The sequence below is a fragment of the Budorcas taxicolor genome, chromosome 15, assembly GCF_023091745.1.
Source record: "Budorcas taxicolor isolate Tak-1 chromosome 15, Takin1.1, whole genome shotgun sequence".
Classification (NCBI taxonomy): domain Eukaryota; kingdom Metazoa; phylum Chordata; class Mammalia; order Artiodactyla; family Bovidae; genus Budorcas; species Budorcas taxicolor.
Genome location: NC_068924.1, coordinates 50,412,591 through 50,433,496, shown reverse-complemented (window position 1 = coordinate 50,433,496; position 20,906 = coordinate 50,412,591). Strand labels below are relative to the sequence as shown.

The 20,906-nt window shown below is 53.9% G+C and overlaps 1 protein-coding gene across 3 annotated transcripts in view; it reads left to right on the top strand.

Annotated features, from left to right (window-relative positions):
* Positions 1-20,906, top strand: part of ARAP1 (ArfGAP with RhoGAP domain, ankyrin repeat and PH domain 1) — a 61,886-nt gene that overhangs the window by 20,341 nt on the left and 20,639 nt on the right. Inside the window, exons 3-11 of one of the 3 annotated variants that reach the window (XM_052652429.1) lie at positions 1,222-1,773; positions 14,962-15,131; positions 15,729-15,796; positions 16,333-16,463; positions 16,605-16,760; positions 17,286-17,355; positions 17,647-17,767; positions 18,189-18,391; positions 18,855-18,964. In XM_052652429.1, coding sequence (XP_052508389.1) covers positions 1,265-1,773; positions 14,962-15,131; positions 15,729-15,796; positions 16,333-16,463; positions 16,605-16,760; positions 17,286-17,355; positions 17,647-17,767; positions 18,189-18,391; positions 18,855-18,964 — 1,538 coding nt within the window. In that variant the 5' untranslated portion in view covers positions 1,222-1,264. Of the gene's footprint in view, positions 1-1,221; positions 1,774-6,249; positions 6,602-14,961; positions 15,132-15,728; positions 15,797-16,299; positions 16,464-16,604; positions 16,761-17,285; positions 17,356-17,646; positions 17,768-18,188; positions 18,392-18,854; positions 18,965-20,906 lie in introns of those variants that run through there. The other 2 variants (XM_052652427.1, XM_052652430.1) reach the window with 2 other exon arrangements.

The following is a 20,906-nucleotide window of genomic DNA, read 5'->3' as shown; positions in this document are numbered from 1 at the left end:
TACTAAGTTTATTCTTGGTGGTTTTTATTTTGTGATGCTGTTGTAAATGAGGTCTTTCATCCTGGTTCCTACTTCATTATTGCTTATAAATATTGATTCTATTAATTTTGAACCTAGCTATCTTACTAAATTCTTTTACTGTTTGTAATACTTTCTCAGCTGAACTTTTCAGGTTTTCCAATTCAGAACTCATATTTAAGTAATGGATTAACTCTTCCTTCCCAGTTTTTATACCAATGGTGTATTTTTGTTGAACTTTTAGAGTAGTATGAATAAGAATAATGATGGAAGTTTTTCTCTTGTTTGTCTGTTAAGCAAAGTGCTGGTTTTGTTTTAAGAAAGTATCGATCTGTTTCTGTTTTACTAAAATTTTTGTTTAAGTGTACTGGATATTGAGTTTTATCATATGCCTCTTTAGTATATGGAGATGAGCAGTAAGCGTTTTCTTTTGATCTGTTAATCACTGCTTGGCATCATCTGTTCCTTGACTCTTGCCAGGTCAGGAGTTCTTGAGTATCGTTAGGGGACCTCAGTCCCCATTGCCCAGTACAAGGCTGTTTTGAAAGAACAAATGAAAGAATGGCTTATCCTATCCATTCCCATCTTTCCCTCCTCAGTGGTGGGAAGGGGTTACTCACCCACAGGCCCAGGACATCAGACTGTGTGGTGCTGTGTTGACGTACCTCCTGGAGTAATCTGCTTCCTTCAGGAGCATGGAGGTGGGGGTAAGGCTCACCCCACAGACTGGGCCTATAAAGGGACCAGCAGTGGTATCCCTCAATCCCACCTATACTTGCTAATACCCCTGGGGCCTGGGCCTCTGCTGAAAACTGGTGCCTGAGAAGGAACTGTGTCCTTGCCTGGGTCTTGCAGAACGTGGGAGGGGCAGGGATGCAGACACAGCCATAGCAGTGGCCAAGGCCGTGGATGGGGATTAAGACAGCACCAACTCTGAAGGTCCTGGAGGACTTCCTGGAGGAGCTGGATGCTAGGAGGCCACAGAGGTGGGGTGGGGGAGGAGGTGGCAGGTTTCAGGCAGTAGGAGAAGCCTGTGTGTTCAGAGCCCAGGCAGTACCTCACCTTGCCTGGCACATGGGATGCAGGGGAGAAAGCTCGAACACAGAGCTTACCCCATGGCATGGAAAAGCCACAGAGAATTGTTGATTGGAGACCTGTACCTGGACAGCTTGCCTCTGACCTGTGCCCGTGTGTCTATTCCAGGTCTGGACAGAGCCCTGCTGGCTGGCCTCTGCTGGCAGGAACCATGGCGGAGGCCGGGGACGGGGCGCTCTCGGTGGCAGAGTGGCTGCGAGCGCTGCACCTGGAGCAGTACACGAGGCTCTTCGAGCAGCACGGCCTGGTGTGGGCCACAGACTGCCAAGGCCTCAGCGACACCCGCCTGGTGGACATGGGCATGGTGCTCCCTGGCCACCGCCGCCGCATCCTGGCTGGCCTGCTCCGTGCCCACACACCCCCAGCCCCTGCACCCCGCCTGGCCCCACGGCCCGTGCCCATGAAGCGTCATGTCTTCCGCTCACCACCCACGCCCACCACTCCCCCGGAGCCACTGCCTGCGGCTGGAGAGGACGAGGGGCTGCCCACCGCCCCACCCATCCCGCCCCGGAAGAGCTGCCTTCCGCCCACCTGCTTCTCCACCCCATCCACAGCGGCCCCGGACCCTGCGGTGCCTCCGCTGCCCGCCAAGCGGCATTTGACAGAGCTCAGCCTTCCGCCCGTGCCCCCCCGCACCGGGCCCCCACGCCCGCTGGTGAGGTGAGTGGATGCGTGCAGGGTGGGAGGGACATGGGCAGAGGATCTAGAGGGTCAGTATGGGGAGAGGGCAGGAGGGAGGGTTGTGGCTTTTGACACTGGGGTAAGAAAGGCACCTTGGGGGCGGGAACAACATGTGCAAAGCTCAGAGGTGGAAAGTGCAGTCCTCAGGTGCTCTGAGCAGACAGTGCAGTGTGAGCGATGGTGAGGCTTGTGGATGGTGCTGGTGGGACATGCCATGAAGGCCAGGTGGGGAGCCGGGAGAGTTTTCAGCAGAGCAATCAGTTGAAAACTGAGTACGAAAGAATGACCCTGGCTGCTGGTAACATTGATGGAGGAGGAAGCTGGGAGACCAGTGAGAGGGCACAGGGCCACCTGTGAGGCCCCCACTAAGGCTGTGCGCATGAGACTGGAGAGGAGTGGGCAGATTGGAGTGAGAGCTTGGCCCCAGAATGGACAGGACTTGGGGCTGGGCCGGGCATGAGCAGAGAGGGCACGAGGAAGTACATGGCATCCAGCTTTCCATCTTGATGGTGCCGTCCTTGATCTGTGATCTGAGCACAGAGGGGAGTTTGGGAGGAGGTTGGGTTCATTTTGGGGCCTGGCGAATATGAGTTACTGGGAAACCGGCACCTGTGTCTGCAGTCGGGAGGTAACATGTGGAGGAAATGGGGAGTCTGGAATGAAGAAATTGTCCCGGAGGCTGCAGCAACTGCCCCAGGCTTGGTGCTGGGGCTCCTGTCTTCCCCTTTCACATGGCTCCTGCCAGATGTCAGTTCTCAGGCCACATCCTGCTCACCCTGCCTCCTCCCCAGAACCATTTTCCTCGCTCCTAGGTCCTGGTACTCCTGTTTCCTTTCTTTCTTTTTCAGTATGTTTTTATTTTGGTGCGGGGGCACCGCTCCATGTGGCATGTGAGATCTTAGTTCCCTGACCAGGGACTGAACCCACGCTTTCTGCATTGGGAGCATGGAGTCTAAATCACTGGGCCACCAGGGAAGTCCCCTTCTTGTTTTCCTGAGTTTCCGCCTACTTCTGTGGACATTGCATTTAACCTCCTTTACAAATATCCTCCCTTCCTGCGACTTGCTGGGGTGCCCAGTTTAGGGGAGATCCTCAGGTGTGGCTGTGTATGTAATGAAGGGTATAATGGGGCTTTATTGTAGCACTTGGGCCAAGTCAGCCTAATCTGGGAAGGCTTCTTAGAGGAGGAAGGGATGTGTAGAGAGAGATCCCCTGGTCTCTGTTATTGTTGGGCACTGTGCTGGGTGCTTTACTTACATAACCTCGTTCGATCCCTGCGCAGTTCCTCTGGGGCATTTGTGTCCTATTTCAAGCAGAGAAACTAAGGCTCAGAGAAGAGAGGGGAACACTGGCTGGATCCATGCCAAGTACATGCTGAGGGAGCCCCTGTGGGGAGGACCTGAGAGGTTTTCCCCCTTCCAGAGGGGCATTAAAGGGCCTTCTGAGGCCAAGCCAGAGCTGTGGTATTTTGAGGTTTGATTGGTAAGAGCACAAAAAGAGTTTATTATGCCTTTCATAGGTTCACACACTGGGAGAGGTAATGGGATCCCCTGGGAGCTTGGCTCGGAGAAGGTAGTGGCACCCCACTCCAGTACTCTTGCCTGGAAAATCCCATGGACAGAGGAGCCTGGTGGGCTGCAGTCCATGGGGTCACGAACAGTCGGACACGACTGAGCGACTTCACTTTCATATTTCACTTTCATGCATTGGAAGGAAATGGCAACCCACTCCAGTGTTCTTGCCTGGAGAATCCCAGGGACGGCGGAGTCCGTGGGGTTGCACAGAGTTGGACACGACTGAAGCGACATGGCAGCAGCAGCAGTAGCAGGAGCTTGGCTTAGAGGCCAGATTGGAGTTTCCTGGTGCCACTGCACCCTCTAGTGGCCACCCTCCTGCATGCAGAAGTAATTTTTATTTCCTTTAACTCCATCTTTAGAATGGGATGTGTGTGTATGTGTGTTCATGCACACCTGTCTGTGAGGGCTGGGAATAGGTGAACAAGGGCAGGAGGCGGGGCCCTGTCCATAGAACGTTCACGAAGGCTGAGGAGGCAAAAACCCTAGCCAAGAAGTGTACGCCTGGGTTCCTGCTTAGAAGGCGAGGTACCTGAGCAGGTCCAGCTGGCTGCATGATTCTGACTAGGAAAAGCTGCTCCTCTGGGCCTGTCTCCCCATCAGGTATCTTTCTTGGCTCTCCATGGCCCTCCTGAATTCAGGAGACTTTCTGGGTAGAGCAAGGGTCCTGTCTTTGCCCTAGGATGCCAGGCCCCACTCTCAGATCCTCATTCTGAACTTAGCCAACCTCTGTGGGAAGCCAGATTCCCATGGTCAAGAATCTGGCCCCTTGTAGCTAGAGAACCTAAAATTCATTCCAGGCTGAGAGAGTTCGTAGGCAATTATTCCTTGCAATGTGGGGCTATTCCTTGCGGTAGAATGGCAGGTGAGCTGCCAAGCCTGGCTTCTGTATCCTGGGGTCTTTGACACTTGGAATTGTGGGCATCTGCAGTCCTAGCCTCCTGGGCTTCCAGGGTGTGCAAAGTCTTTACAGTCCAGAGATAGAAAAACTCTAAGGGCAGAGAGAGCCTCACATGTGGGTAACAGACAAGGGCTGGGCCACGTGTGGGTAATAGGTAAAGGCTGGGCAGGTTTTGGACCCTGACTGGCTTCCCCTCACAACCCCTTTCTGTGACCCCAGGCTCTGTGGTACACAGTGGAAGACGGCCCAGCCTGGCCGGCCCCTGCCTCCCTTGCAGGAGTCCCCACTTCCTGATCTGGCCTTCCTGTCCTTGCTTGTACCCTCTAGTGACATAGGTCTTACTCTCTCAATCTTAGGGCCTCTTACACCAGATCATGAGGTGACTGAGGGAGCATTTTTCCCTGGCTCTGGTCCATCCTGGGCTTCCCAGTGGAATTTGTGATTGATTACTGTGTGTGCATGTGTGTACTTAGGAGGGAGTAGCTCCACGTGAGGGCATGGCGGGCCAGTTTGTCTGTTTGCGCCTATAGGTGTGCATCTAGCCGGGTGGTAGCATGTCTGTGTATTTCTGCAACCGCACATGTTCTAAGGGAGGCAACGTGTAATAATTATATGTATACATAGGTGGGGATTTATACGATTTCAGTGGTTACATGCTATAGTGTGTATACAAATTTATCAAGGCCTGTATGCACACATACATGTGCCCAAGTGTTCTGTACTGTGGGGGCTCCAAGAACATGAGTGTATTTGTGAGTGCATGTGTTGTGGGTGGTGAGTTGTTTTTTGTGTACGGTCAGGTGTGAGCCAGTGTGTACTTGTGCTGTGTTTGCATGTGCTGCCAAGAGGCCGAGCCCCCTAGAATGTCAGCTCCATTAGGGGCTCAGATCCTTTTCAGTTTCGTTTACTGCCACGTACCCAACATTTGGAACAATGCCAGGTGCCTGATAGGCACTCAGAATATGTTTGTTGTGTGAGTAAATAGATGAGACCTGCATGAGCTTCTGTACCACCAGGCACTGAGCTTGTGTGCTGCCCACAGACTCAGCATCCTGTGAGTGCCCTCTGCACACACTGGACCCTGGACAGTAGGGTTACAGGATACCCCAAATCCCTTCCCACTCCCCGACCTCTGTCACCCCAGGCATCTTGGAAAGGGAGAGACCTTTAGGGGAGGCAGGCAGAAAATGAGCAAGGATGGCATCTCTTCCCCTCTGCACCAGCTGGGTCAGAACTCTCAGAAGCAGCTTCACTATTTGCCTGGCCTAGGAGGACCCTGTTTCACCCCCAAAGGGTCTGCACCCCCACCATCACCTAAGCCTGTAATAGGTAACTAACTGACAAGTCCAGAGACACTGAGAGACTTGTTCAAAGTCACACAACCCAGTATAGGAGAAGGCAGTGTTCAAACCCTGCCTGTTGGCCTGGGACTGTCTACTCAGCTTCAGGTGTCATAGATGTGAACCCTCTGAGCCCGCTTCCCTGACCGTGGCAGCGAGGTCATTTCTGACCCAGAGTCACTCTGCAGAGCCTCCCCTAGCCTGCTCTGGGCCTCCGTGTCCTACTCCGATACTTGGATGTCTGGAGAAACCTGGAGAAGAGGGAAAATTTGCCCATAGTGGGCAGCAGCCAGCTGGAGTCATATTGCAAGGCCTCCCACCTGTGCCCTCGACCCTCTGCAGCCCAGCCAATCCCTGGGCTTCCTGAAGACTGATCACTTGTTGCTAGGGCACAACTTGCTCTCTTCAGAGAGCCTCTTTCCTAGCTTCTCTGGGCCTTGTGTGAGTGGGGAGGGGCCAGCCAGAGTATCCACTCTGGAAGGCCCTGCTTGATGTCACTGGAGTAGTTTGTCCACCCACTTCAGCCTAGAGGGGGAGCCAGCCTGGGGGCGGGAAGGAAGTGTCTGCCCCAGGGGATTCTGGGTGACTTTTCTCTGTCTCAGTCGAGTTTTCAGGAAGTGTGTGTGTTGGCCAGGGCTGCAGGGGGCGGGGGGAGGCGGAGAGCAGGAAGCTAGAGGAGACCAAAGCTGGATTCAGACACAGACACGCACGTACACGTACACACACTCACTCTCCCAGACAGACTCACAGTCACACACAGAAACACACACTCCAACAAGTGATCACAAACACTCCGACACAAATCACGGGAGTGCAGAGCCATACCTGGAACCAGACGTGGCCTCAGGCACACCCAGGGAGTGGGGCCAGGCTGTCTGCGAGACCAGCCTGGGTCGGACACAGGCTGGACAGTCAGGTACCCGGCGCACACTGGGCCCAGCTGGCCAGAACCACGGGAGCTCTTGGGCCCTGGATCCAGAGGGCGTCTGAGGGTGAGCAAGGGGCCACCGTGGGCTGGGCTGTCGGCTGAGGGAAGGGGGCAGTCTCTTCCTACGGGCCTGGGAGGGCAGGAATCCCAGACTGTCTGTCTGTCTGTCTGTCACCTCTCCCCAGGTTAGGTTTTCTGTGCTGCTCTCCTCCCCCTCCCTTTTTTACTCTCAGACTTCCCTCTCTTCTTTCACTTTCTCTACATTTTCTGTTTTTCTCCTGCCCTTTCCTTTTCTCCCCTCTCTCTTCCCCACTTCTGCCCTGGGCTTTCCGCAGCTCCATCTCCCCATAAGTGTCTCTCCTGGGTTCATTGGGAGCCTCTGGGGCCTGTCTTCTGGGCTGCCTGGACTGCTCCTCTGTGGGGCCTCTGCCCTAAAGCGATCTGGTGCTGATCTCACTTCTGGCTCCCTGCACCCCCCCTGAGGATTCCCTTCGGAGGCTTAGGTGACTTACCTCAGGGTCGAGTTCAAGGGTGCTGTAGCTCTGGAAGCTCACCTATCCAAGCCCTCTTGCCCTCCCCTCTTCCAGGCAACAGGGAGACCTGCCAAGGGCTGACCCTTAGCTGGTGTCTTCCTACCCCTTCTTCCAGGCCTGCTGGTGTGGTGGGTGTGCCTTTGTTATTGGGGGGATCTCCCCAGTTGCTATAACCCCTAATGAACTCAGTAACCCTGTACTTGGGCCACTAGGGGCAAAGAGATTCCTCTAAGCAGATTCTGTCTGTGTGGCTGGCCCACCCCTGCACCCTTGGCTCATCTTTCCACAGGGCCCAGCAAACACCTGCACCTTCTCCTCTGTCCAGGCCAGCCCAGGGATGGGGAGAGGGGCTAGTACAGTCATGTGCTCCCTGAGGGGTGAACTTCCTCCCCCCACTGCCTTCACAGGCCAGCACTGGGTCAGGCCTAGGAGGCGTGAAGAGCTGCCACAGGAGACCTAGGCCTCAGCCCTTTGCTGCCCACGACAGCAGGGTGCCCAACTGTGAGCTTAGAGGAGGGAGCAGTTGGGTGGACTTCCTGGAGGAGGAGGCGTATCTTGAGCACAGGAGAGTTGATGATCTGGGTCATCATGAGGATTAAATGAAAAAAAAAGACTTACATGAGAATGCCTGGCATAAAGGGGATACTTAAGCCAGTGGTAGTTACATTGTTCCAAGAGAATGTGCAAAGAGCTGGGTGAAACATTGGTTTTAAAGGTGGGTGCCAGGTCAGTTGGGCACTGCTCTATGGAGAGATGGAGAGCTGCTGACCCCCAGTATTCAGTATGTGAGTGGGGTGATGGTCATTCGTTCACTCAAAACGCAGTCACCAAAGCCCCCTCTGTGTTGGGTGATGCTGTGGCATGGAGAGGGCTTGGCCTGAGAGGACTCACAGCTTATGCAAAAGCTGAGAGGCGTCCAGCAGACATCATGTCTAAGGAGTGATACCCTGGGAAGGGCTTTCTCCGCTGTGGCTTGGGCAGAAGTAAATAGAACAGAACCCAGAAAGTGCTAGAGGAGCTGAGCTTTGGGCCTCATGATGGAGAAGGAAGGATAAGGGCAGCCATGGAGGAAGAAAGAAGCATAGGGCTGAGGCATGGGCCCCAAGGAGGACAAGGAAGTGGGGAGTTGGGAAAGTCTGCCCTCGTGGGTAGAGGAGGTCAGGAGAGGAGGCCGATGTGTCCAAACCGTGGTCTGACCCCACCTCTTGGCCCTGCTGGTGCAAGTCCAGGGGCTGGTTTGGACTGGGTCCCTCCAAGGCCTGTGTAACCCTTTAGGGAGAAGATCCTGACTCAGGATGGAGTGTAGACCTGGGTCCTTGGTCCTCTGAGGTCAGTACAGTGAAGCAGACAATGAAAGATACAACTATACTGAGTGCTCAGAAGCCTGAAGGCTAGAGAAGCATCAAAGAGACCCCAACCCAGCCAGGGGTACGAAGGGAGGCACAAAGTGGAGGAGAAGGATGTATGACTTGCACGTTTGGAAAGAAAAGTAGGAGGTGGCCGGGCAGGGAGCTGTGTTCCTGGTGGAAGGAACAGTATGGACAAAAGCCTGCAAGTCCGCATTTATGGAAAGCAGCTCAGCTCAGGATGGCTGGAGTGTGAGTGGGGGATGAGTTCCAGGCCAGCCTGAGATATTCAGACTGCCCCGTTCTGCATCCCGGTCCCTCTGCCTGTGGGGTGACTGAGATCCAGGGGCCACCCTGGAGGAGGGGCCATGAAGCAGGTTCCTGGTTCAGCCTGTGCAGCCTGGGCCTCCTGTAGAGTGGCCCTGCGGCCTCACCCAGCCACAGCCAGGGTGAGAAAATTGTGTTGACAACTTGTGACCGTGGCTGTCTACTGGTTATCAGCGAGCCAGGAAGCAGATCAGAGGGGAACTTGAGGCTTAGAGGTGAAGTGATATGCTTTGGAAGGACACAGACCGATCAGTGGTTCAGCTGGATTGGAGATCCAGGGCTGCCTGGCTGCCAAGCTGTGTCTCTTACCTACAGTGACGACATGTCTCATTTCACCCAGGATAGGCCCACTTGCACCTGTGCCCTGACATAGTTGTTAATAGTGCCTCTTTTGGGACTTCCTGGTGGTCCAGTGGGTGAGATTCTACACTTGTTCACAATGCGGGGGGCATGGGTTTGATCCCTGGTCAGGGAATAAGATCCCACATGCTGCAAAAAAAAAACAAAAAAAAAAGTGCCCCTTTTAACTCTTGGAAATGTTATCGTTTATATAATTAATTACATGGTCACCCTACTCCTCTGTTCTTACCCATTCTGGCTTGGGACCCTCACATGTCCCCTAATCTATAGATATGTAAGGTTGGCTGTGTGTATTTGCTGTAACCCAGTAAAACAAACCTCCTTAGGCTAAGGGCCCAGGCTGGGGTGGCCCCTGCCCTAGAGTGCCTAGCCTTGCTTTGGGCATAAGGTGGAGAGCAGATGGGTCCATATGCCACTTAGATAGAGAAGAAAGGGGCTGAAGGAGCAGAGGGGCCAGGAATGAGGGGCAGGTGGAGAGCAGCTTTGCATGGGCATCGCGGAGGCTGCCCAGAGGAGGACTATTGAGCCGTGTTCAGAGGCACAGACAGGCTTTCCACAAGCTGAGATGTAGGGAGAGGGCCAGGAGGTGTAGGCAGGAAGAAGTGGTGTGAGCAGGGCTGCTGAGTCCATGCCCAGGCCTGGGACTGATCTTCCGGTCTTGTAGGGCCAGGGGTCAGTGGGTCCACCCCAGCTGGGCTTCAGCTACAGATTGGAGCTGCTCTAAAGGGTGCAGGCACCAAGTGGTCAGGACTCTGGCTAGTTTTCGGGCACTCTGTGGGCACTGCCCCGTACCCCGGAATTTCCCACATCTGTGCCTTCCTGATACCACTTCTCCTTTCCTGGGCTTGGCCCTGACTCAGCATGGCCCTGGTCCCCCGTGGTAGGCGGGGAGAGGGATCAGCTAGGAGGCTTCCTGGAAGAGATGTCTAGAATGAGATTGGGGGGCCCATGGAGTCCCCTTGCCCCGCTTTCTTGGCATACAACCCTTTTCCTGCAAAGACTTTGCTGGGAAAGGAGCCCTTAGCATCTGTTCCTCTCTCCCTTATCACTATGGTAACAGGGCCATCAGAAATGTGATCACATTTCCTTTCGGATGGAACATCAACTCAGAGCTGTCTGGATCCTGAGTTGTAGCCAGTGTGAGGAGGCGGATCTCAGAGAAGCCCTGGGATCCTGGCTATGGCCTCATTTGCCCCTGATGGTTGAGTTTGCAGCTGTGGTGCTGTACTTCCTGGGTGAACATCCTAGTTGTGGGACCAAGAACAAATTACTTCCTGTCTCCATGTCTCAATTTCCTCATCTGTAAAGTGGGGATAGCAAGAAGCCCTGCCTTAGGGAACCCTTGTGATGAGAAAGTATACATACACACACACATACTTAATAAAAATTAAGTAATCCAGGTCTTCATTTATTAATCCCTGCTGAGTGCTGGGCATACAGTAGTGAAGAAGGAGGGTATGGCACTTGTCTTAGGGAACCCACGTGCTGGGGAGCCAGGCCTCAGGAAGGGCAGGTCCCTCACAGATGATCAAGACAGTGGTGGGGGAGGACTGGGGGCCAGAGATGAGAGGACTGATGCTGCCTGGGTTCTGAGGATGCTCTGTTGCCATCAGCTTTGCCTCAGTGCTGGCTCTGAGTCCTAGGGGAGGCATGGAGCCAGGCCGACACAGCCCTGCTTGGCATTGGAAGGGCAGAGGCTGTCCCCCCTGCTCTGAGCACGTCTGATTGGTCCTGATCCAACATCCTAGAGCTCTGCTCTCAGCTGATCACAGGCTGGGCCTCCAAGGGCCCCTTCCTATTGGAGTCTGGGAGACTATGTGTGATAGTTTGCTTTGGACTTTAGACTTGACCAGCTGGGAGCTGACACCACAGGTCATGCCCTCGGGCCTGCCTTTTATTTGCTTCCCTCTTGACCCTATTGGCCAACCTGTCCACCTACCTATCCACCCACCCGCCCATCCAACATGCTCTTGTTGCTATCTCATCCAGGCCCTGTACTAGGTGGGCTGTGGGGATAAAGAGTCAAGATCGAGGCTGCCCTTGCTCTAAAGAGATTCAGGGTCACGTTGGGGAGACAGCCTAGTACAGTGCTCATTGTAGGGGGAGTCTTCGCAGGTCCAGCTAAACTCCCACCCTAGGCCCACTTGGCATCAGATTCTCTGAGAAGCATAGAGAGAGGGAAGAGCTGGCCACCAGGACAGCGGTGGGTCTTCCTCTGCTGGAGGGTCCTCCTGGCAGTCACTGCCGCCGTCCACATAGCTGTCTGGGAGCCATTCTCTGTGGTCCTCCAGGGGGCAGCTTGGGGGTGGGGGACAAGACTCACAGTGGACAAGTGTGGGAGCCACCCTGGCTTGGAGACCTCTTGCTCCAAGGAGCCAATATGTCTTCTAACAACCTAGCAGGTGTGGCTTCAGGTCCTTTGCACAGGCTGTGCCCAGTAACAAGCTTCCACACTCTGGGAAGCCCAGAGCTCCAGCTTCTCCCCCAGGTCAAGAGATCACTTACAATTTCTCCCAGTCCAGGTGCAGTTCCGCACTCCAGCCACTCTTGCTAAAGGTAGTGTTGCCTGGGAGCGTGGCTGACATACCACCTTTATCAGGTTTCTAGGGAGAAAGAATTTTGTCCATTCTTTACCTATGGAGAAAAAGAAGATAGAGTTCAGGGTGATCTAGGAGTAGCCACTACGTGTCCTAAGAAGCATCCAGACTGTGGCGTCAGGGTTCAGGTCTGGCTTAGATGCTAGCACAGTACCTGGCACAAAGGAAGGCGTTACTAAAAATCGGGTTACTTGGAATAATTCACCTGAAAGCTCATCACAGAGGATAACATGGGCAGGGCCTAGGGGAGCAGGAAGGAGGGGTCAGGAAAGACTTTGAGAGAAGGGGCATTGAGTGAGAAGTTAAAGGATGAGTAGGTCTCAGTGCAAAGAAATAGAGGAAACAATAGAATGGAAAAGACTAGAGATCTCGTCAAGAAATTAGAGATACCAAGGGAACATTGCATGCAAAGATGGGCACAATAAAGGACAGAAATGATATGGACCTAACAGAAGAAGAAGATATTAAGAAGAGGTGGCAAGAATACACAGAAGAACTATACAAAAAAGGTCTTCATGACCCAGATAATCACGATGGTATGATCACTTACCTGGAGCCAGACATCCTGGAATGCAAAGTCAGATGGGCCTTAGGAAGCATCACTACAAACAAAGCTAGTGGAGGTGATGGGATTCCAGTTGAACTACTTCAGATCTTAAAAGATGATGCTGTGAAACTGCTGCGCTCAATATGTCAGCAAATTTGGAAGAGATAGCAGTGGCCACAGGACTAGAAAAGGTCAGCTTTCATTCCTATCCCAAAGAAAGGCAATGCCAAAGAATGCTCAAACTACCGCACAATTGCACTCATCTCACTTGTTAGTAAAGTAGTGCTCAAAATTCTCCAGGGCAGGCTTCAACAGTACGTGAATCATGAACTTCCAAGCTGGATTTAGAAAAGACAGAGAAACCAGAGATCAAATTGCCAACATCTGTTGGATCATTGAAAAAGCAAGAGAAGTCCAGAAAAATATCTATTTCTGCTTTGTTGACTATGCCAAAGCCTTTGATGGTGTGAATCACAACAAACTGTGGAAAATTCTTCAAGAGATGGGAAAACCAGACTACCTGACCTGCCTCCTGAGAAATCTGTATGCAGGTCAGGAAGCAACAGTTAGAACTAGACATGGAACAACAGACTGGTTCCAAATTGGGAAAGGAGTACATCAAGCTGTATATTGTCACCCTGCTTATTTAACTTATATGTAGAGTACATCATGAGAAACACTGGGCTGGGTGAAGCGCAAGCTGGAATCAAGATTGCCGGGAGAAATATCAATAACCTTGTGCAGATGACACCACCCTTATAGCAGAAGGTGAGGAAGAACTGAAAAGCCTCTTGATGAAAGTGAAAGAGGAGAGTGGAAAAGTTGGCTTAAAACTCAACATTCAGGAAATGAAGATCATGGCATCTGGTCCCATCACTTCATGGCAAATAGATGGGGAAACAGTGACAGACTTTTTTTGGGGGGGGCTCCAAAATCACTACTGATGGTGACTACAGCCCTGAAATTAAAAAGACACTCCTTGGAAGAAAAGTTTTGACCAACCTAGACAGCATGTTAAAAAGCAGAGACATTACTTTGCCAACAAAGGTCCGTCTAGTCAAAGCTGTGGTTTTTCCAGTAGTCATGTATGGATGTGAGAGTTGGACTATAAAGAAAGCTGAGCACCGAAGAATTGATGCTTTTGAACTGTGGTGTTGAATAAGACTCTTGAGAGCCCCTTGGACTGCCCCTTGGACTGAAAGATCAAACCAGTCCATCCTAAAGGAAATCAGTCCTGAATATTCATTGGAAGGACTGATGCTAAAGCTGAAACTCCAGTACTTTGGCCACCTGATGCGAAGAACTGACTCATTTGAAAAGACCCTGATGCTGAGAAAGATTGAAGGCCAGAGGAGAAGGGGATGACAGAGGATGAGATGGTTGGATGGCATCACCGACTCAATGGACATGAGTTTGAGTAAACTCTGGGAGTTGGTGATGGACAGGGAGGCCTGGCATGCTGCAGTCCATGGAGTCTCAAAGAGTTGGACATAACTGAGCAACTGAACTGAACTGAGATCTCTGATCAGAAACCAGGGAGCAAGGTATTTCTGGAGGAAGCAAGAGCAGGAGCCAAGGCCTGGCATCGTGTTCATGCCCAGCCCTTCCTTGCTTTCTTGGTGGTCACACACTCTTAGCCACTGCCAGGGACACTGGGCAGTAGAGAGGCTGAGGTCACCGGTGGGGAAAGTGGCGCACCGCTCGGGTGCTCCTTCTCAGTCCCTGCTGGACGCTGGCAGAGATGGCAGTTGGTGCCAGGCTTCCAGGGCTCAGGCACCTGATCCAGCTGGTGGTCTCTGCCTCCTGTGTGTTGGCCCGTGACACGCCACGTCTTGTTTAATCCTCCAGCCACCCTGCCACAATGGATTGGTAGTCCTCAGTTCACCAAAGAAGAAACTGAGGCTCAGAAAGGCTAGGTGCTTGCCTCAGGGCACACAGGAACTGAGACCAAGGCAAGGCTCAAACCCATGTCTCTGATGCTGAAGCCCTTTGTAGACCCTCAGCCTGCAGGGAGCAGTGTGATCTGTGCTGAGACAGACAGACAGACAGAAGTCTAGTGGCTGTGGGAGCCCAGGCCTTGGAGTCTGGAGGGCTTCCTGGGGCAGGGGTAGCAGAGATGAGAAGCAGGGAGTGTGGTGGGTTCAGATGATTTGAGAGGTCTGAGGGCACCCAGAGGATGGTGAATATCCAAGACAAGAAAGAAGGTGGTCATGAGCCAGAGATCCATGACTTGTTGCCTCAGGACTTGGTTTCTGAGGCTCTGGTCTGTGCCCTTGGCCTCGATGCCCATTTCAGTCTTGTCCATTCTCAGACAAATGCCTTCTTCTTAAAAGCTCAGGTCCAACCTTCCCTGGTTCCCTAGGTTGGGAAGCAAACTGCCTTCCACCCCGTTCTGGTCTTCAGCCCTGTTTTAGAGTGGAGACCCAGTGGGTACGTGTGGCTAAAGATTAGCACTTTGGGGCCAATTGACCCTGCCCAGCAGTGCAGGGCTAGCTCATGAAGCCAAGGAAGGCACCTGCTTTGGGGAGCCTGGAGGGTTTGGGCAGGGGAGTGAGGCAAGGCGGGCTTATCTCTGAGTGTGGAATGAATGAGTTGTGCTGCAGCTCAGTTGAGCTTGGGGCTCAATGAATTTGAGTCCTGGCCCTGTTGCAGTGTTGCTGACTCAGTGACTCAGACACACTGAGGTTGATGCCCAACTTTTGGTCTGTTCCCAGCCTTCCCTCCAAAGAAGAGAAGTTACTATCACCACCATCACCGCCCCCTCCCCAACTGGAGCCTGTGGAGCCTCCGGCCACTTTCCCCAGGGGGCCTCCTCAGCCCCTGTCTGCACCTTGCAGCACCCCAGAGGTCCCTCCGAAGCCCCCCCGCCTGCCCCCGGAGTTTGGTGAGTGCTGTATTGCAGCATGGGACTTGGGGTGGGTAGCCTGGGTTCAGGGCTGAAGAGTCTATAAGGATGCAAGGATCACACTCCCCTTTGTCCTGGGCCCTGCCACTGACCCGCTGTGTGGCCCTGGACAGGTAAGCCTCCTTCCCTTCAGCCTCTGAATGGAGACAGCACCCAGCTCTCCAGCAGACTGACTGTTAGGTGGGGACAGATGGCAGACTTCTTGAGTTACTCACGGTTTAAAGTTTAGGACTATTTTCCATGGTCATGGGCAGTCTGCTTTTCCTTGGCTTGTCTGCTTTTCTTGAGTCTCAATTCTTAGTTTGTTTTTTGGTTTTTTTTTTTTAGCCTTTTTAGGAGAGTCCCTGCCCTGACCCCCGCGCTTGCTGCCTAGTTAGACCTCCTTGTGGCGGCCTGGCCTCTCCTTCTGCTACCCCCTAATTCTGTCCTGTGAAGCCTTGAGAGTATAAATAGCACTTCCTGTCCCTTGTGCCTTGTTTTGAAAACCAGGCCAGAGTCGGGGCAGGGGTCACTCATGGGCTAGAGGAGGCCTGGTTTCCTTGCCTCTCAGTCTCTCCCACCTGTCTACCTCCCCAGATGACTCTGACTATGATGAGGTCCCAGAGGAGGGGCCGAGGGCCCCAGCTGCCGTGATGACCAAGAAGGTAGGGCAGGCGGTGGTTTGGGTTTGGGCTGTCTGCCTGTCAGACCCTGGGGACCACCCGATAGACAGTGGGCAGCCGACTCCCTGGAAAGTTGCCTTCCTCTTCTCTGTCCAGCTGTGCAAGGGTCTAGGGGCTCTGGTTTGTGGCTCCAGATCTAGTCTTAAGCTGCATCTTGGATGGCTGTGTGACCCCCTCTCTCCCTCTCTTTTGGGGTGTCTGTCCCTGTGTCTGTCTCACTCTCCGTGTCCCTGTCTCTCTTGAGTGTCCTAACTTTCCATCCGTGTCTTTATCTCTTTATCCTTCTGTCTTTGTCTCTGACCTGGGCCCCTGCCTGCACTGGTTTTCTCTGTCTGTGTGACCCCATCTCCCTGGGTCCCTGGGTAGTCTGCCGGCAGTTGGGGAGGAGAGGTGGGTAAGGAAACAGAAGTGCCAAGTTGTGTGGGCACTGAGCCTGGACAGAGGTGGGTGTGGCAGCCCTTAGCGGTATGATCTCGGGCTTGAAGGAGAGCGTGACACTGAGTGGGTCTGGGGGGCAGGAGGAGCCCCCAGCGAGTCAAGTCCCACGGGCCGTGCGTGTGGCCAGTCTGCTGAGCGAGGGGGAGGACCTGTCTGGAGACGACCAAGGGGATGAAGATGAGGATGACTATGCCTACGAGCATGTCCCCAAGTAAGTGTCCACTCCTCTTGGGCAGTTCTCCCAACCCGCCACCCTCCTTCACCACGCCCAGCCCGTCCTCTCCATCTCCTCCGCCCCAGCCCTGTGGGAGTCCCCACTCTGGCCCCCTCCTCCCCTCTCTTCTCCCCACAGTGGTGACTGGCACACCAGCAGCCTGAGCTCATCTTTGCCCAGCAGCCTCCTGACCCCTGAGCTTCCCCCGCACCCCATGGACAGCCTCCCTGTGGGCCCCACCCCCACCCCACTGGTCATCAAGGCTGGCTGGCTGGACAAGAACCCCCCGCAGGGGTGAGTGAGGCCTGTTGGGTTGTGCTGGTGCCCTGCATGGGATGGGCTCAGTCTAGTATATTTGGTATCACGGATCAGAAAACCAGAAGGGACAAGGTATTTGAGCAGGTCTCCCTCTAGGTAAACTGTAACTGCCCATCATCCCCACCAGATTTATGTGTTATTACCCTTAAAACTGGGAAGTCTTTGTCCTAGTGGTCCAGTGGGCAAAACTCTGTGCTCCTAAAGCAGTGGGGACAGGTTCAATCCGTGGTCAGGAAACTTAAGAATCCCCCAGGCTGCATGGCGTGGCCAAAAACAAAACAAGAAAAACGCTGGGAAGTCCTACTTTGAGTCTGATTTCATTCGCTCTTGCTATAGGTAAAGTCCCATTTTCTTCTCCATGATCATTTGGGATCCTTCTTGCCTTCAATCTGGCTGTTCCTAACTTTGTATGTGACTGCCACAGGGGGCTAGGGTGATCTTGGAACTGCTCCCTAATTCCCAGTCCTTTGCTCTGTTGTTATTCTGCGTCTACCTCTCCAGATCTTACATCTATCAGAAGCGATGGGTGAGACTGGATGCCAGTCACCTGCGATACTTCGATAGTAACAAGGTGAGGCCTGTTAGTCCCTGATATGACCCTGCTCCAGCCTGAACCCTGACACTGGGCCCAGACAGAGTCCCTGCCTAGATGAGTCCTCACCAGAGCTCTACTCTGACTCTTTGGACTGTGTCCTCCTGGCCCATTGACCAGCCATGGACTTGGCCTGGGTTGGTATAGGGACTGTCACTGACCCCTGTGGGAGACGGGGCTGCCACCTTCATTTCAACAGAGGTTGAGGGGGTCACAGAGGGGCTGGGCCTCTGTGGTCCTCACCCCCACAGTCTGGCTTCTCTCCCCTAGGATGCCTACTCAAAGCGCTTTATCCCCGTGGCCTGCATCTCCCGAGTGGCTGCCATTGGGGACCAAAAGTTCGAAGTGATCACGAACAACCGGACCTTTGCCTTCCGGGCAGAGAGTGATGGTAGGGAGTGGGGTGGAGAGAAGACTGGCAGTTCGGCCTGAGAAGTGGGGGAGGAGAACCAAGGAACGTCTGCTCCCCCCGTATCAGACCCAGAGAGGAGTCAACCCTCTGTGAAGTAGGGGAGGGGAGGGCCCTCTCTCACCAGCTTTGTGCTTGAGACACCACTGAGTCCTCAGCAACACACATCCCCATTTCAGGGGATACAGGCTCGGAGAAGCCAAGGGCCTTGCCCACCCTAAGTGGCACAGCTGGGATCAGAGCCTGAGCTGGTCCACATCAGAGAACTTGGAGATGACAGAGACAGGAGGGCTAGTCTGGGTGGGCTTTCTGGCAGTGGTGTTGCCTGAGGAGCTTGGAGTGGGGACCCTGAGGGAACCCCTGCCTGTCTGAGCTTGGGCCTCCCCTTTCCCTTTGCCCGCAGTGGAGCGGAAGGAGTGGATGCAGGCCCTGCAGCAGGCGGTGGCTGAGCAGCGCGCCCGGGCCCGCGTGTCTAGTGCTTACCCATTGGGTGTTCAGGGCTCAGAGCCCCATGACCATGCTGGCAGCCTGGAGCTACGTGGCTTCAAGAATAAACTCTACGTGGCCGTGGTCGGGGACAAAGTTCATCTTTACAAGAATCTGGAGGTATGACTGGTCTGCCAGGCTGCTGAACCTCTGCCTTGTCCCCTGCCCACCAAGTCCCTTAGTCCCGCCTTTCACCCACCTGGTCCTTCAGCCCCAGCTCTCCGCCCTGGTCCCTCAGGCCCACCTGCTTGGTCCTCAGCCCTCCCCTTGCCCTTTCCCTCTTCTCTTGACTCCGCCCTTTGCCTGCTGCCTCATCCTGCCGCTTGTTCTGACCCCTTCTCCCTCCTGGTCCCTGAGCATTACCCTCCCATCACCACCCTGGCTCCTGCACCCCCTGTTTATTGCAACATGGCCTCTGATTGAGGTCCGTTCACCCATGCCCAGATTCCTGAGCCCTCCCATACCTCCTTCCTGGGCACTTTCTAGTCCCTAAAGTCCCACTTCCCCTTCCTCTCTCCCCCATCCCTGGGTCTTGGCGCCCCACCCCCCAGCCTTGCCCTCACCCCTTCCCACCCACTACCAGGAGTACCGCCTGGGCATCGGCATCACCTTCATTGACATGAGCGTGGGCAATGTGAAGGAAGCGGCCGACCGGCGCAGCTTTGACCTCACCACCCCCTACCGCATCTTCAGGTGAGCCTCCCGCCCCTTGTTCACCTGCATCCTCACTCCCTGATCGTATTTTCTTGCATGTGGAGGAAGCTGTCGCTGCTTCTAGGTTCATTTTCTCCCCTCTCCCCCCAGCCCTGCCCACCTTGCTGGGCCTTGCTAACCTGCTCTGATCCCTTCCAAGAAGCCTCACACCCCCGCTCTGTCCATCACCGTCTCCCCTTGCCTGCCACACTGCCGCACCGCCCACTCACCTGCTGTCCCCTGCGGCCTGCCGTGCTCCGCTCACAGGTGCTTGTCTGGCACTGACGGTGGCTCGAGACCCAAGGCTGCGCCTCACTCCCTGTCTCGCGCCCGTCCTGTGTGCTGCCCCCTGAGCCTCCAGGACTCTGCCAGCTCGGTTTCCTCTGACCTCAGCTGCCCATCAGTGATCTGTCTCTGTTCTCCATCCTCTCCCTGGAGAAAATTGCCTACTCACAGACCTTCAGTCACCTCCTCTGAGGCTCTGTCCCATGCCTGGATTCAAACGCTTTGTATTAGTCAGCTCAGCTGCCGTGACAATACCACAGACCCCAGATCTTAAACAACAGGTTTATTTTCTCACAGTTCTGGAGGCTGGAAGTCCAGGGTCAAGATGCTGTCAGGGTTAGTTTCTGGCGAGGCCTCTCTTCCTGGCTTGTAGGTGGCTTCCTCCTCCTCCTTGGGTCCTCAAAGGCCTTTCCTCTGTGCACTTGGAGAGAGGGATGTCTGGTGTCCCTTCCTCTCTTTATAAAGTAGCCAGTCTTGTCGGGTCAGAGCCCTGCTCTTACAACGTCGCTTAACCTTAATTACCTCCCTTAGTGGCCCTATTTCCAGATGCAGTCACACTGGGGTTTGAGGCTTCAGGGGACACAATCAGTATAATATCCTGGGCCTGTCACTGGGTCACTGTGTGACCTGGACAAATCATGTGACCATTCTGTGCCTCAGTTTCCTTCTCTGTGAGCAGGATCACGGCTGTCTCTGTAAAGCCATTATCTGACACAGCATCATCATCCCGCCACATCATCTTTTTTGTCCTTAGTCAGATCTTCTCTGCCTCCGGTGGCTCTTTCTCCTGAACTCTAGACCTTCGTGTCTAATAGTTCTGTGGACATTGCCCGCTTAGTCCCTCCTCAGCTCCCTGCTCCTCCCTGCACCCACGGGGACCGTGCCTCTCCTGCTCACCACTGGGCAGACCAGTCACCACCCCTCTTCCTTCCGTCACGTTTCACTGCTGTGTGGCCCCTCTCCTGCAGGCCCTAGGCCTGTGGGCCTTCTGGCCTGGCTCCTGCTTCCTCACCCTTTGGCTGTTTATCTGTGACCACCAGAGGGTTCCTTTTCTTTTTTGAAAGCCAAGTTTGCATTTGTTCATTTCTTTCATTCGTAGTCATCTTTGGTTGACATCTGTGGCCAGAGATTCTTTGCCATCCTCCTTAACTGCCACGTGACTAGTGGACACTTTCTCTGGAGTTGTCCTTCCCTGTCAGTTTTACAGAGTCTTGCCCATTTCCGTAGTTCCTTGTTGTCATGAACTTTAATTTGGTTGATTTGGTATTCAGCACCAGGGGCCTCCACCAGCCTGACACACATGGGCTCACAGTCAGATGTAAGTACACAGAGATGGGCTTAGCACTTGGCTAAAGCCTTGGCATTTTGCAGATTCAGTACACTAGGACTTAATGGATGAGGGTGGTCTTCACACCTCTCGTGTTGACGTGTTGACATCTATTCCATCTCCAGCAGCAGTACCTGCCTTGGCCATGGCAGTGGGTTACGGGTGAGCTGAATCTTGAGTCCACACGTGAGACTTGGTGGCAGTAGGGAAGGAGCCAAAGGGAAAAGATCTCTGTACCCCCTGAAACCTGCTGCTGCTTCTCTGTTGTCCTCTGGGTGCACTTTGACCTCCTCTGCATGGCACAAGTTTGCCCTGTCTGTCAGCTTCTTT